The sequence below is a fragment of the Danio aesculapii genome, chromosome 17 (assembly GCF_903798145.1).
Source record: "Danio aesculapii chromosome 17, fDanAes4.1, whole genome shotgun sequence".
NCBI lineage: Eukaryota > Metazoa > Chordata > Actinopteri > Cypriniformes > Danionidae > Danio > Danio aesculapii.
In genome coordinates this window covers 31,145,718-31,162,186 of record NC_079451.1, presented here as the reverse complement: position 1 = coordinate 31,162,186, position 16,469 = coordinate 31,145,718, and the positions used below count along the sequence as shown (strand labels likewise).

Here is a 16,469-nt window from a genome sequence, read left to right as displayed (position 1 = left end):
ATTATAAAATAATTAAAAGTTCAATAGACTGTTGTTTTAAATGAAGTAAAGTGTAGTGCATCACACAACACATGACAATGCTTGACAATTAATGTTAATTATTTAAAAGACATTCCAAAAGGATATTTAGTTATTTGAGTGTCTAATTTGACTATATGCCTATTGTTGTCTTTGGACACAAGCCATCTTACAGGTGATATTTGTGAGAGGAGCAAGTAAGGTGAGTTTTTTTGTATATGTTCAGAATTTAGGTGGAGTAGACATGCTGTAGCAAAGCAGAATTCTTGAACTGACACATGAACAATAAACAGTGACAATACTGGCAACATTAACACATGTTACAAAAATGCTTTCAAGAAAATAGGGTGATTTTAATAAGTCAGCTGAATGAGGCTTTAGCCATCACTTATCTTGTGATATAGGTTTGAAAGAGGAACATTGGTGAAGCTACTTATTTTCAGCCAGACAGAAGTAATCTTTCTGAAGCAACATTGCATCCATTGACTTGGGTAAGTATCCACTTTAATTCCATTGAAAAAGAGAGCAAAATAATATACCTGCTTATATAAGAAGAATATAATTTTATAAAGAAGGAATAGAAGGGACAAAATATTGCAGTATGACGACATATATACATAAATATTAAAATATATTTTACTGTATAGCTGGATGAATCATTGTAAAGAAACGACAGCCTTAAAGGCATAGTTCACCCAAAAATACAAATTCTGTCATCATTTATTTAGCCTAGTTTTTCTTTTGTTGCACAAAAAATATACTGAAGAATGTCAGTAAGCAACAGCCATTGACTTCCATAGTATTATTTTTTGTTCTTACTGTGGATGTCAATGGCTGCAGGTTTTCAACATTCTTCTAATATCTTGTTTCGTGTTCAAAAGAAGAAAGGTATTCACAAAAGATTACAACCACTTGAGTGTATTCTTAAAAATCCACAGGAAATATTCATTTTTACAGTATTTCACATTAACAATGTTTTTGTATAAATAAAATACTGTGTCATTAAAGAGGAATTTTGTTTTGAATTCCCAGTCAAGGTGAATTTGTGACCTCCTGTTTAATTACTTTATGTGCATTTGCTTTTTCTTATAGTCCAGTTATGACTTGTTCGAATATGTCAAATGATATTTGCATTGTTCTGAAAGCCTGGCTTTAGCATGAGAATGAAAAGGTTAACTTGTGACTTTCTAAGAAAACTAGCTTTTCAAGCTACAGTATGCATGCACCGCCTTTTCCATACTCAGGCACTCTCACTTGCGTTTCAAGGACAGCTGTATCCAGATCTCCACACAAAGCTTCAACAATGCTTAAGGTTAGACTGTCTTTCCTTTTTGGATTCATTTGGTGACTTGCAATTGACATGTTTGAAATGAAATATTTTATGAGACACAAAATAGTTCCCTTTTTCCTCTAGTTGTAATTATTGCTTACGTCAGTCAAGAGTGGATATCTCATGATCATACAGATCATGTGTTATTTGGGCCTTTTTGTAATCAAATTGTGATATTTCTCAACCGCTTCAGTTTCTGTTTCTGTTTGTTTTTCTTTTAACAGAAAGAAGTCAAGCCATATTGGAATCTGTCTGTCAAAGTTTTGCGCGCAACGATCCATCAGTCCTACGACTACTGTGAGACAATTCACACTCTTAACAGCAACCAAGTATAATCTTACAGATTACAGTCTATACTTTTTAGCAGAAACCCCAAGCTCACATCAAGCACGTCCAAACCTGTTTGCAGATTTGATGTAAAATGTGTGCTGTTGTTTGAACTTGCTCTCCTGATTACGTTCCTGCTTTTGTAATATGTAACATACAATAAAAGTACTAATCCGAAGTGTCAGAATGAATATCAGTATGATCCTTTCCAGACTAAAAGGCATTTCAAAGCATTTACAGTTTGACTGTCCATCATAAATATCTCTCCGTAAGTGTACAGTATGACTCACTAACATTCTGAATTTATTTTTCTTTAGTGAATGAATCTGACTGCTATGTCATGCTGAACTTACCCACGGCATCAGCCCGCACAAAACGCACCAAGACTATATCAAATAATAACAACCCAGAATGGAATGAAACATTCACTTTCCGGGTGTTCAGCAACATTAAGGTAAACTAATGAAGTTAATAAGATTTTACTTACTAGATTTTTTAACCTCCACTATTTACAGTTATCTTTATGTGTCATATGAACTAAAATGTAACATATCACGTTTTACGTTAAGAGATCACTCATCAATAATAACAATTACACTTGCACTTCTTTCTTCATGTCCTCCTACACAGAACGTTCTGGAGTTCATGGTCTATGATGAGGATCCATTCATGAGGGATGACCAATGCGGCACCATTCTATTTGATGTCAATAACCTCACTCCTGGGAAAAAGGAGATCAAATGCTTCATAATAAATGAAACGGTCAGTGCTATATATGAGAATCTAAAAAGACAGTACAGCATAAAACGCACACTTGATAGAGCACTTCCAGTAATATTTATTTTGTGATTATTATATATTTTTTCTCAGACCAAGAATGAACTGTGGGTAGAGTTTGAGATGACTAAGAGGTGAATGGGATTCTGGTGATATTTGTATTTACTTTAATTTATTTATTTTAGAAAATTAAGGAAATTAGGTACACATCTAAACTTAGTTTTTTGCTTGTGCATGTATTCCAGCCCTGTGACACCAAGACCATGTACATCTAATGGAGTGTTGGTGGTATGAATCTTTACTTTTACAGCTTTCTAATGTGTGTCATGGGTTACAGTAGAATGTTTTGTATTCTGGTTTTTAACTTTTGGTTTCTCGTGAAATCAGGCAGGACCGTTTTGTGAGCTGAATGTGGAGATAGACAAGCTTCTGAAGAACTCTGAAAGTAAATATGTTTTCATTACAAAACATTTTCATCCTAATTTTTCGAGCGAAAGCTTCGATAACTATACTATTCACAAATAGATGCAGTAGAAAATAAAATGTGACCCTGGACCACGAAACCAGTTATTTTTAACAGTTATATATAGATAGATTTGTCCATCACATGAAAGCTAAATAAACACACTTTCCATTGATGTATACGTTAAGATAGAACTATATTTGGCCAATATACAATGTATGTACAAAATTCATTTAAATTCAAGAAAATCACCTTTAAAGTTGTTTTCACCCGCTTTGAATGTTATCACTCGATTTAATGGGCATTATCAGTGGTTATCAGCTGATAGAAATGGGCCAGTAGGGGCCTTCTGTGCCTACTGGTAGGTTTAGAAGGCTGTTAACATCTATCCACATGGTTAATCAGCTATACTAATATAGAAGACTCCAGATCCAGATTTGTTTTTACATTACTGTGATGGTTGGGTTTAGTGTTGGGGTAGACCAGGGATGGGCAAACTCGATCCTGGAGGGCCGGTGTCCCTGCATAGTTTTGCTCCAACCCTAATCAAACACACCTGCTTGTAGCTTTCTAGTGATCTTAAAGACACTAATTAGGGTGTTCAGGTGTGTTTGATTAGTGTTGGAGCAAAACTCTGCAGGGACACCGGCCCTCGAGGATCAAGTTTGCCCATGCCTGGGGTAGACGTTAATAAAATATAATGGGAAATTTAATAAATATAAATAATTCTCATTTATTTCCGGTCGTAGCCATATGTGATCTATAGCGGATAACCATGTGGATGGATGATAACAGCCTTCTGAGCCTACCAGTAGGCACAGAAGGCCCCTACTGGCCCATCACTATCAGCTGATAACCACTGTTGATGCCCATTTAATGGAATAACATTCAAACCGGCTGTTGTCTTAATGAAGCGAACGCACAATATTCAAAAAATGAGTTTTGATACAGGAGGAAATTTACAAAAGCTCTTCAAGAAGCATGAATACATGAATGCTTTCTATTTGAATGATTTATGACATAAAAGAAAAATAATCATCATTTTGACGTAAAAGATACAATGAAACAAGAAATATGTTACAAATATATCCATGTAACATAATACTGGTTTTGTGGTCACAAATGTTAAACTGCTCTATTAATTGTCTAATAATAATCTAATAATCTAATAATAATCTAATCTAAGTAATCTAATATAAATAATCTAATAATAATCTATCAATAATCTAATAACTGTTGACAACATAAGCACTGTATAAAGCACTCGACAGAGTGATATAATCCCATATTTAGGTGTGTTCCTTTTTGTCTTCCAGCGATGCAGAACATGGTGTTAAAACTGAAAGGGGCATATAAAGAGGATATTTTGATCTCAAATTCTGAGGAATGCTTCAGCATCATGAAAACGTTACGTTACTTCATTAACCGAGACCTGGAAACTGAACTCAATCTAACCTCTGAGACAGCTGTCAGGCCAGAAAATGTAAATCTGTAATGCCAACATGCATTTCATACACACAAATACTGTATCATGTTTATGTGATAATAGATTTAAAAACTACTATCTAAAAAATACTAGCAATTATACTGGTGTTTAGTGGGATTGGAAACAACAAGCCTCACATGTGGGGTTATTTTAAAGCATATAAAACAGAAATTGTGGATTAAAAAGCCTTTAAATATTTGCTTAAACATAATTTTCTCCAGACTGTTGTAGTGGATGGTACAGTTCCAGCTCTTGCAGATACTGAACTGACTTCTGTCCCTCTAAAACCACTTCCAGCCAAACAGAAGCTTACCGTCTCTTTGCCTTTAGGAGAGGTGAGCACTATAAAAATCTTTTTTGTTTACAGTTTATTGATTTTATATTAAAACAATCATGTGTTTAGATTCTTACTAAGTGCATTTTACCTAAGAGACAATTTTTTATAATAATTTTTATTTTAATTATTAATTTTCATTTTTTACAAAAAATTTTTTCATAGAATAAAGTTGATCTGCAACTGAATACAGATGATCGGTAACAAACTAACCTGTTTTCAATAATAGTTCAATAATAATTTGTTATAATCTGGATGTGTAAACAAATCATTGTAAGCTAGATGTATTTGTGTCTGTTCTGAAGCTCTGATGAAGAGATGGATGTGCGTCTGGATTTTGATATTCCAGTGGATGAGAAGAATTTTCTGGCAAAGAGAAGAAAAGTTGTTTCACAAGCTCTTCAGAAAGCTCTGAATCTCAGCTCTGCACCAGATCCCAGCAAGGTACTGCATTGTGTGCACACACACACACACACACACACACACACACACACACGCACACGCACACGCACACGCACGCACACGCACACACACGCACACACACACACACACACACACACACACACACACACACACACACACACACACACACTGTATATATGGCTTATGAGGGTATGCGTTAAGTATGATTTTTAAGTGTTCTGAATTATGAGGACACAAGGTACAGTTTGTCCTAGTAAACCACCTTAATGGCACAAATACACACACATTGTATATGTGGCTTATGAGGATATGCGTAATGTATTTTAATATTTATAAAACTGTCATTATATGGCCTTACTCTACATCTAAACCCAACCATCACAGGGAACCTGTGGCCAATTTTAAATTCAAAACCTTGTTACGTTGGATTTTTAAGCATTTTGCATTATAAGGACACAAGGCATGATCCAGTAAACCACTTTAACAAAGTAATACTTAAGTCTTTATGCAATCTATCATCTCATTATACAATTTTGTGTCCTCGTAAACCACATAAAGAAGTACACACACATACAAACCAGAAAACTCAGTAAGAACTACAAAACTGACAAAAAAAATCAGTTGATGTGCAGCATTTAAATAAACCTAAATGTGATAAGGTCTGTGTTTGATGTGACTGCAGGTCCCGTTGGTGGCTGTGGTGTGTTCTGGAGGAGGCAGCAGAGCATTAACAAGCACATACGGAAGCCTTAAGGGTCTGCAAAACATCCAGATTCTTGATACAGTCAGCTACATCACAGGGGTTTCAGGTGCCACTTGGTAAGTACGAGGAGCATACATGTAGTTTTAGTCTTTTGTTTCAGGACTGATAAAAAGCCTTTGTGCCTTTCTCTTTTGAAAGAAAAAGTGCCCGAATGTGTTTTGTGTGCCGTTTGCGTCAGGCAGACTGCAATTTAAGAGACAGTTTATTTAAAAAAACAAAAAACAAATGTCATTCACACTACTCAGCCCAAAGAGCTTAGAATGACCAAGAGGCGAGACTCAATAGAACGTTCCATTGCAACAGCAACGTCTAGATTGGATACACGGCCGGCCGGAAGTGCAATACGCACATTAATGTAGCAGCATTTTTTAATGACACTGTATAACAATAATTTATATTTTTACAGTACTGTGACGGTTGGGTTTAGGGTTGGAGTGGGGGTAGGCTTTAAAAAATACAATTTATTGGGTAATTTAATACATACCATAAATAAAACTCGGTACAACTACTGTTTTTACCGTACTGTGATGGTTGGGTTTAGGGTTGGGGTTGGGGGTAGAGTTTAATAAAATACATTCATTCATTCATTCATTTTATTTTCGGCTTAGTCCCTTTATTAATCTGGGGTTGCCACTGCGGAATGAACCGCCAACTTATCCAGCATATGTTTTACGCAGCGGATGCCCTTTCAGCTGCAACCCATCTCTGGGAAACATCCATACACACTCATTCACACTCATACACTACGGACAATTTTAGCCTATCCAATTCACCCATACCGCAGGTCTTTGAATGAATGTTGGTAACTGAGTGATGAAAATACCATGGAATTCAGTGGCAGTTTTCTACATTGTTCATACTTGCTGCTTTTGTGTTAAACAGAAGAAATGTAAACAGGTTGAGGAGTGGAGGGAGAGCAAATTTTGGGGGGAACTATCCCTTTAATAATAAATAAATTGAAGATGAATAAGTACATTGTATGACACTGCTACATTGTTGCATGGGTAAAGAATTTATGTTTTTCTTTTATCTCTGTATTTCAGGGCTTTAGCATCTATTTATGAAGAACCGAACTGGTCAAAGGGTGACATTGATAAAACGATGGAGTCTGTAAAGAAGGAGCTCTCTAAAACCATATTCAGTTTGTTTTCCTCGGAGCAGCTACGGCAATACAAAGAGAAGATAGACGAGCGAGAGAAACAAGGACACATTGTATCTCTCATAGACATGTGGGGTCTGGCTTTGGAGTATCTTTTCCGGGGGAAGGTAAAAACAGCAACATATGTTTGCTGGCAGTTTTGGCTTAGTATTAAAATTTGGAACATATAGCATGCTTTTTGCAGTGTGTAATAATGGTTTGTGGATGAAAAAAGACATGACAAGTAAGGGATACAAACTGACATTATTACATGGCTTTTTATTGCATGCTTATTACAGTACATGGCTACGTTTCACAAAACTAAACAATTAGACAAAAAGCATTGATCTGAGCTGTAGTAACTCTGGAATTAGGCATAAAGCTGACAGAAACACAGATGGCTAAATTGTACTTTTTTGTCCCTTACTTGTATATATTTTTACATTTACAAACCCTATATTACACATGCACCGTGCATGCTGAGAGTCATTGATGAGTTTTGTATGATTCTCCCAAGCATAAAGCAAATCACCATCATGGGATGCATATGCTGATTCTTGATGTCTCTGTGTTATTAGGTTTCTCATATGTGCTAAACATTCAGAGTGCAATGTGGTTTTGTAAAATCAAAGAGCTACTATGTTCGAATACAATTTTCAAATCAGTGTATTAAACAACGATCACATCACAGTATTTTTGTCTCTATGACTCAAAATGACAGCAACCAAAGACACTAAGATGAGATATAAATGAGTGAAAAAGCCCAAGTATAAGCAGCCACTGCTCTCCAGCATGGTGATGCTTAACAAAAGCAGTGTTTTGAGTAGATCTCACTTACACAATCCTACCATTTTGATTTATTTAGTTACAAACAAGTAAGACAAACATGTTAAAATCATATTTGAGCTACAAGTGTATAACGTGTTCATAAAACACATTCAAAGCATTTCAAGTTTACTTGATTTGATTAAATGTATAATATGTTCCACAATTAAATCATATGTTCATTCAACAAATAAGTGTACATACTGTAATGCCCTACAAAGTATACACTCATGTTCATGTTGTGCTTGCAACAGAGAGTCGGGTTGATCAACTTGTTTTTCCAGTGTTTAATCATTGATCGTGGGTTTGAATTGATATAATACTCCTAGTGTTTCCATTTGCTGAGAGAAGGAAGGTCAAATGCAGTATATTAACCACAATGCATGATTTTAGAAAGAGCAAATCTTTAAATTAGGTGGTTTTGATGTATATTAAATATATATTTTAAATAATGTATTTGTGTATTGTAACAATTGAAGTATTTTGACCTTGTATGTATACAAAGCATAATAAGGAACCTTCAAAATGGCATAATAGAGACGCTTTACATAACACACTTTCCTTTCATAGAAACACATGGGAACACTCTCTGAACTGCAGAAGACTGTGTCTGAAGGCCAGAATCCTCTGCCTATCTTCACATCTGTCAACATAAAGAATGGCAGGACAGAAAGTATAGAAGATGCAGGTAAGTACTAATAAAAATATAATGTCTATTTGTTCTAAGACTAAAGTGTAAAAGATTATGTGCAGTAATCATGTTAAACACATAGTGTTGACTTAAGTCGCTTTCTGTAATGATCACAGTTGCGATTAAAGTCAGATGTGTCCTGCTATACTGGTCGTACAAGTTTCTTACTGACATAATTATTGGGTGTGCATCATGCTTTGTTTTAAGAGTTACTACATGGGTTAAAAACAATATGTACAGGATTAAATAATGCTTTCATAGTGTACTGTAGCTTACATATATTTCTGGAAAAACTGCTATACATTTGTTTTGCATTTATATATTTCACTAATATGTGTTGGTTTGCATTATTTTACAGTTCTAAAGTTCATTTTCAAACAGTTTATTTTTTTTCAAGATCTGGGGTGAACGATCTGCTGCTACTTTCTATATATGGCAATAGATAACATGTAAAATGGCATTCAAGCATTCAAGTTAGCATTTAACACTAAATACAGCACAGGAGGTGTACCTGAGGTGATCATTATCAGTTTCTGTTGTTCAGCTGCCAAAAATGGAAGCCATTTCTAAAATATAAATTCCAAGTGTTGGTTAGAACAAAAACTCCTTTTAATATGAAAATATTCATTTTATCGCGTGCCATTGCTTTTATTTAGAACACGATTTAAATCAGCCTTAAATCAGCCTTTAGGCTCGATGGTCAGGCACACTCCTGTTAGTCCTCAATCTGGCAACCTGCGCTTGTGTGTGTTTCGATCCAAGAATGCAATACCTAGTTCAACCACTGGGTGTTAAACTTACAAACTGCACCTTTAATATTACAGTACATCCATTTATGATAATATAAATGGAATTGCCATTAATACAAATTGCCAGAACTGAACTGCTTGATAAATGTGTCTTGCAAGTTTTAATTAATATGAATATCATTTGCTATGTTAAATGTGTGTGTGTGTGTGTTTTTATATATTTTATCATGAGAGTTGCACTGTAACTGTTGCATCTTTAACACATTATATTCTTGATTAAGCAAATACAATTGGTACTAAATCAATAACAATGCCAGAGTCTCACTTAGTTTTCTCCTCCTTTTATTCAACATTGACTTATATGTTCAACAGTTGGGAGAATTTCTCCCTGTTTTCTCTGAAATTGATTTATCAAAGGCCTAATTTAAAAATGATTCAGCCGCTGCTTCTGAAGATATCAGTATGTTAGACATAACTCTAGCAAAACTAATCCAAAAGGTTACTTAACGTTTTTAGAAAAGGTTCACTTTATCTGTTTAAAAAACCAAGACATAATAACATCTGACTTGATCACATGTTGTGCTCTATTTAGAATGGTGTGAGTTCACTCCATACGAGGTTGGATTTCCCAAATATGGTGCCTTCATACCTGCACAGAACTTCGGGAGTGAATATTACCTTGGGCACATGATCAAGAAGCTCCCCGAGACTGCACTCTCTATTCTTGTGGGTGAGTTTGAGTTTATGAAAACATGAAATGGCTCTCAGTGTCTTAAAATTTGCATTGCTCAAAATAGGCTGTAGATATCTGAACGTGATCTTGTGCTGCAAGCAAGTGATGTACAGTGTAGCCAGTCACCATTAACAAATCCAAACTCTGTATGTTTTGAAAGGAATGTGGAGCAGCATTTTCTCTGTAAATCTGACAAACCTTTGGAGTATTGCCACGGGAGCCGCACCTTCATGGACCCCTCAGGTTGAAGGAGGAAGGAGCAACACAGGTGAGATTTTAAACCCTGTATGGATATTCAACTAATTCATATGGCACAGACATTTAAAAAAAATATTTAATTATTTAAAAAACACTGTTATGCATTAAATCACTATATAATATTACTATTTTTATGCATATTTAAAAGAAAAAATGCAAACGAAACTTGACTCGACACACTTGTTTTTCTGTTCTTTTTCTGTAAAGAGAGTAGTAAACCGACAGCACTTAGCACACACCTGATCAACCCAGTGACTGACTTTGCTAAAATGCTCTGTGGCTTTATGACCAGTCGTCCCATCGTCAGCCAAATGTTTAACTTCCTGAGAGGCTTTAACCTGCACAGAAACTACCATGAGAACACAGGCTTCATCGCATGGAAAGGTTCAGAGATCTCTACTATACTTATTCTGAGTTTTGCATCTCCATTTAGAAGTCAATCAGATATTATTCAGATGGTCTCTGTCGTGTCTTATTTCATATCTATAAATGTACTTGATCTCTGTTATTCCAGCAGAATTTTTTTTTACACATGAATAGTGTTTGCAGTCCTCCATAACATTCCTGTTTTGTCTTCAGAGAAGCATCCGGATGCCTTTCCTAACACACTGACTCCAACTGATCCAGTGCTGAGTTTAGTAGATGCTGGATTTGCCTTAAATGCAGGATTTCCACCGGTAGTTCGCTCTCACCGGAATGTGGATGTTATTCTGTCTATAAACTACTCCTGGGACCTGGATCAGTTTAAGGTGAGGAAGATCTGGAAGATTATGTAAGATCTGGTTGAAATACAAAGGTCAGGAAATTAAAGGGTTATGAAAATCGAGTCATTCCTTGCTCATCTAGCGATGTATTTTTCTTTCTGACCACAAAGAAAGGTAATAAACTCCCACAAACACTAACGGCAGTGGATATTATCACTTAGAGAAGTATTAAAGAATGTTATCACGCAAAACATGTCATACATTTGTGTTTACTATTTGAAGTGCTCTCAGGGAAAATGTAAACAAAACAATATTGTGTATTATTTAATAGAACTCTTAACTTATTAACACCTCAGTTCACAAAAGCACACATATGCACAGTTTTGATCAATTGAGTTTAATCAAGCATGCAACAAAATACCTATAAATACCCTCAAAAGTACTTTTTGGTTTGGTTCTGAATATCTTCAAATGGGATCTACAGTTTTTAGTTTCAAGGTCCAGATTTTTTAGATTAAGTCTTGGCTTGTTTTTCACTCAGCTCTATCATGTACCCTTTAAACACTTATAATATGTGTACATCAAATTGGACCATGCAGTTCTACTTTTACAAATTTTTTTTATGAATTTCAATGCTAGTTGCTCTTCATTGGAATCATATGGATGAGTGCAAGCAGGACATTTTTTTTGATTCAATACAGAAAGGCAAATTGCCTTGAAATAATAGCAGGGTGAGAAAATTATGACTCAATTTGCACTTTTGGATGAAGTATGCCTTTAGGTATGCTTGAAAATATAATTTTTTACGCTTGCTTGTGCCCAATAGGTCATAAAGCAAGCCCAGGAATACTGCACCGATCGAAAGATCCCATTTCCAAAGATTGATTTCAAAAAGCTGGAGTCTGAGCCACTGAGGGAAGTTTATGTGTTTGAAGATAAAAATAATCCTGATGCTCCCATAGTGCTTCACTTTCCCTTGGTCAATGTCTCATTCAAACAGTTCAAAGCTCCAGGTAAGGCCTACCAACTCTCTTCTACCATGGCTGTAAACCTGGATATTACATTATTTTGTTAAAATTTTTGCCTGTTAAAATTAGATTTTTTTTTTTTTTCAGAAAAAAAGCTTAAAATATAATTTGTTTCATAAAATATTTTTGTAACTATGCAAAAGACTTTACTTTTAGTCAATTTAAAGCATCCTTGTTGAAAAAGTACAGTATGAATGAATACAAATTTCAATTTGTCATACTGACAAAACAGCAGTCAGTGTGTTTTAAGTGAAAACAAGATTTAATTTAGAAAATCTTCCTTTTACTTAAAGTACCACTAGTGTACTTTATATTACACTATTTGCATACTATTTTTTCTATTAGTTCTGAAATTATTATTTTTTGGCTATATAATTCAATTATACTTTAACATTGCACGTACACACATGAAAATATTTAAAGCAGCTCTAAAAACATGAATCAAATTATTCTGTTTCCTCTCAAGCACTGGTATTTCCTGCAGGAAATGTATGTGACCCTGGACCACAAAACCAGTCATAACAATCTATTTTTGGAAATGTGCAGTATATAATGTACAGTATAGTTTGGATAGGACAGCATTTAGCAAATATAGAGCTAATTAAAAATCTGAAGGTTCAAAAAATATATAAATACTGAAAACGCACTCAAAATCACCTTATGTTCTTAGCAATGTATATTACTAAACAAAAATTAAGTTTTGATACATTTTTGGAAGTAAGTTAACAAAGATGCAGTCCATGCATCAGTCCATTGTGGTAAAGAAGGAGCTGAGCCGAAAGGCAAAGCTCTCGATTTACTGGTCAATCTACGTCCTTACTCTCACCTGTGGTCATGAGCTTTGGGTCATGACCGAAAGGACAAGTTCTCGGATACAAGCAGCCGAAATGAGTTTCCTTTACAGGGTGGCAGGATGCAGCCTTATAGATAGGGTGAGGAGCTCTGTCACCTGGGAGGAGCTTGGAGTAGAGTCGCTGCTCCTCCACATCGAGAGAATTGAGCTGAGGTGGCTCATGCATCCGTTTCAGATGCCTCCTGGATGCCTACCTAGGGAGGCGTTCCAGGCTTGTCCCACCGGGAGGAGGCCTCGGGAAAGACCCAGGACACACTGGAGTGACTATGTCTCTCGACTGGCCTGGGAATGCCTCGGAAACCCCCCAGAGGAACTGGAGGAAGTGTCTGGAAAGATGGAAGTCTATGGTTCTCTCCTAAGACTCGCGACCCGCGACCCGGCCCCGGAAAAGTGGACAAAAATTAGAAAATGAGATGAGTTTACAAAATGTCTTCATGGAAGATGATTATTACTTAATATTCTAATGTTTTTTTTTTTTTGCATTCATCTTCACTCATGCAATTTATGTTAGTCTATTTCCACAAATATACATGTGCAACATAAGGCTGGATTTGTGGTCCAGGGTCAAAACTATATATTCATATTATAATCATGGAAAGTTTATTTGCAGTATACTTTGGAACATCAGCTAAATTTTGAATCTAAAAGTTGATCAAATTGATCATGTATTAGTGGAATTTGGTATAATACATAAGTTAAACTTACATAAAGTTAAATTTTCCCACATCCAAGAATATAGCTCATTATAAAACTGATAATAATTAATGAACTGTATGTGTGTGGTGCAGGAGTGAAGAGAGAAGGTGAAAAGGAGCTGAAAGAGGGAGCGGTTGATGTTGACTTGAACAGTAACACATCTCCATATGTCACTCACAAACTGACATACACACCAGAGGACTTCCAGAGGCTCATTAACCTAACTTCCTACAACATCCAGAACAACAAAGATGTCATTCTGAATGCATTAAACAAAGCACTGAACAGAAACAGAGACAAGAGGACAGGGGAAGATAGCAAAAAAGAGGAGAAAGGAAAGACCTGTTCAGCAACGACACCAAAACCAGGATCACAGAAAACACAAAAGACACAAAAGTGATCTGACTGCAAAAGTGAACACAGGCATTTATTGACTTAAAGCATCTTTTCTGCTTGATTCAACTAGAAAAAAAATATTTTGTTGTTATAACCAACGCTAAAAATATCTGTAATTTAGCACAGTTTTTTTATTCATGTTTTAATTTTTTTATTTTTTGTTTATGCTTTTGAATTGCATTATGGAAAGGTTCGAAAGGTATTGAAAGGTTCGGAAAAAGTGACATTTATAAACATTTTTAATAGTTTAAAGGGATATATTGTCTGGGTTGGTGTTGTATATTGTACAAAAACCTTGTAATAAACTGCCAGTGCATTTTAAGGTTTTTTTTTTACAGACTTATGCCTCTCTTTTTTTATTTCTTATACTTTATACTATTTCAAACTAAAATGTCTATAAAAGTCACTTTGTTAAAATTTGGAGTTGAATTTTCAACATCAAATGTCGACAGAGAAGAGATCAAGGTCCCATAATGCAATTCACAATTGTAAATAAACAGAAAACTTGTGAATCACATTTTTTTTTTACATACTCTAATCATGTTTATGTAACTTAAAACTAGAGAATGTTACTTGAACCTCAGAATTATGGGTAGCGCATTGGATGGACGTAAGACGTTCATTACATGCTCACTGTCAGCTCCACATATAGAGGGCAGTATAGAGTTTTGCGCTCTACAGGAAATAGAGTTCAAGCTCAGAGATTCACCTGTTAAAAAATAACTAACAATTCTATTGTATCCACTAATTGTGTGTGATGAGAAGTGTTGAGTTGTTTTTCATTTGCACATGGACAATCTGCGCTGGTACTGTATGTAGGGCAATTGCAATGACACATGTGCAATGTTTTTAAATGTAATAACTTGCCAAAATGCCACAGTTATTGCGTTATATAGTGTGACATTTACGGTGTCATAGTTATGGTAATGGATTGTAGGTCCCAGCATGCTTTGCGGAGAAAAAAAAGGAGAAAATGTTCACAATAAAAGCAATTACATTACAGTTTCGATTGTATTCTGCTTATAAAACATGCACATTTACATTGATATTAAAATGATGCTTCCTTAGATAAGTTAAAACAGATCCTTTCAATCTTGTAAAGTGATTTATAATAGCAAGACCAATCAAGTTACATTCACTCACAGTAATGCCTTAGTTAAACCTTACACTTTCAGTTGATTAAACTCTGTATAATCAGTAATCTTAACTTACATTTGTCAATGAAACAAATACAATTATTCTAGGTGTTACAACATAATGTACCATTTGAAAGTTGATCCAAACATTTTCAGTATATTCTGATGGAAAGGATGGTTCCCTTTTTATTATTTTATTTTTTAGGATGGAAAGACTTTATGCTTTCTCAACCGTTATTAAATGTCTTTCATTTAAAAAGGTGGACAATGACATTTTTGCTTCCATTTAACTACAAAATTTAATTTTCTAACGCAATTTCTCTTATCAATAAATAAAAGTGATGTGCAATTAAATGAAGTATCAGTAACTTTAGATTTGTGTAAATAACTAACACAACAATTTTTAACAAAAAAAATAATAATTTAGAAACAATTAAACTTAACTGATCAATTTAGATCACTTTTATTTTATCGACAGATATCACATGTAGCAGTGTACAAACTCATGTATTTCTGATTTCTGTACAATTAAGCAGAGAAATATTTTTTCTTCCTGCTCACAATAACATAAGTGAAGTTTAAATGTTAAACTAATTTCGAGAGGAGCATGTGCTCATGATTGACCCAGCTGGTCCACATTAGCTAATCATGATCCTCCAATCAAAGGATCCCAAGTAACTATATATATCCTCATTTCCTCTCTACAACTATCTTCGTCTGGAAGAAACCCCCCTCCTCCCACCTTTATCAAGAATGGGTGGCATGGTGGCCTAATGACTAGCATGTTTGCCTCACAGCAAGAATACCAATGGCGTTGGGTCTTCACTAGGCCATCTGGTGTTTCTGTTCTGCTCTATATTATTGATAAAATAAGCCTAAATCTTTTTCTAATGTCTTACTCCCCAGGAAGTTCACCTTGGCCTCAGCAGCGGGGGAGTTTCAGATCGACCTGAGCTCAGTCTCCCCTCGCCCTGTGAAAGGAGGGAGCCCTGGGCTCGAGGATACCTTGAGCTCAGGGCTCTCTCCCGGGACAGCACGCCAAACAAGCTATGTATAAATCGTGAGCTAAGTGTGAACTCTTGAAATAACTGATAAATGTTTTAATAATACAGTAAAGATGTATTATGACTTGTTTGTTTCTTGTAAGTGTAAGTTTCTTTCTTCTGTTAAACACTACATACTATATGTTGAAAAAAACTGAAAACCTGTAATTATTTCCATAGTAGGAAAAACAAATACTATGGATGCCAAAAATTTTTCTTTTGTGTTTACCAAAAGAAAGAAAGGCAAACAGGTTTGGAACAAGTGAGGAGAGAGTAAATTATGACAGAATTGTCAATT

The 16,469-nt window shown here is 35.2% G+C and overlaps 1 protein-coding gene across 4 annotated transcripts; it reads left to right on the top strand.

The window, feature by feature from the left end:
- The first annotated feature begins 292 nt into the window (after nt 1-292).
- pla2g4f.1 (phospholipase A2, group IVF, tandem duplicate 1) lies at nt 293-14,997 on the top strand. Of its 4 annotated transcripts, none has more exons than XM_056476869.1 (21): nt 293-509; nt 1,290-1,330; nt 1,573-1,645; nt 1,993-2,129; nt 2,306-2,437; nt 2,546-2,586; nt 2,698-2,740; nt 2,840-2,897; nt 4,232-4,398; nt 4,623-4,736; nt 4,901-4,935; nt 5,041-5,179; nt 5,841-5,977; nt 6,965-7,187; nt 8,455-8,572; nt 9,917-10,054; nt 10,218-10,325; nt 10,523-10,699; nt 10,895-11,064; nt 11,846-12,032; nt 13,689-14,997. In XM_056476869.1, the coding sequence occupies exons 2-21, from the start codon at nt 1,322-1,324 to the stop codon at nt 13,994-13,996; spliced, it is 2,514 nt and encodes an 837-aa protein (XP_056332844.1). In that variant the 5' UTR covers nt 293-509; nt 1,290-1,321; the 3' UTR covers nt 13,997-14,997. The 4 variants fall into 4 exon arrangements, with proteins under 4 accessions (XP_056332844.1, XP_056332843.1, XP_056332842.1 ...); XM_056476868.1 differs by having other exon boundaries at nt 1,285-1,330; XM_056476867.1 differs by having other exon boundaries at nt 1,263-1,330.
- Nucleotides 14,998-16,469: the final 1,472 nt, after the last annotated feature.

Excerpts from the sequence above, each read along its gene's own strand:
- pla2g4f.1 (XM_056476865.1), top strand. The coding sequence starts at position 1,235 with ATGCATGCACCGCCTTTTCCATACTCAGGCACTCTCACTTGCGTTTCA. Across the intron at positions 4,936-5,040 it reads CAACTGAATACAGATGATCG|CTCTGATGAAGAGATGGATG; the intron begins GTAACAAACTAA and ends TCTGTTCTGAAG. Across the intron at positions 10,326-10,522 it reads AGGAGGAAGGAGCAACACAG|AGAGTAGTAAACCGACAGCA; the intron begins GTGAGATTTTAA and ends TTTTCTGTAAAG.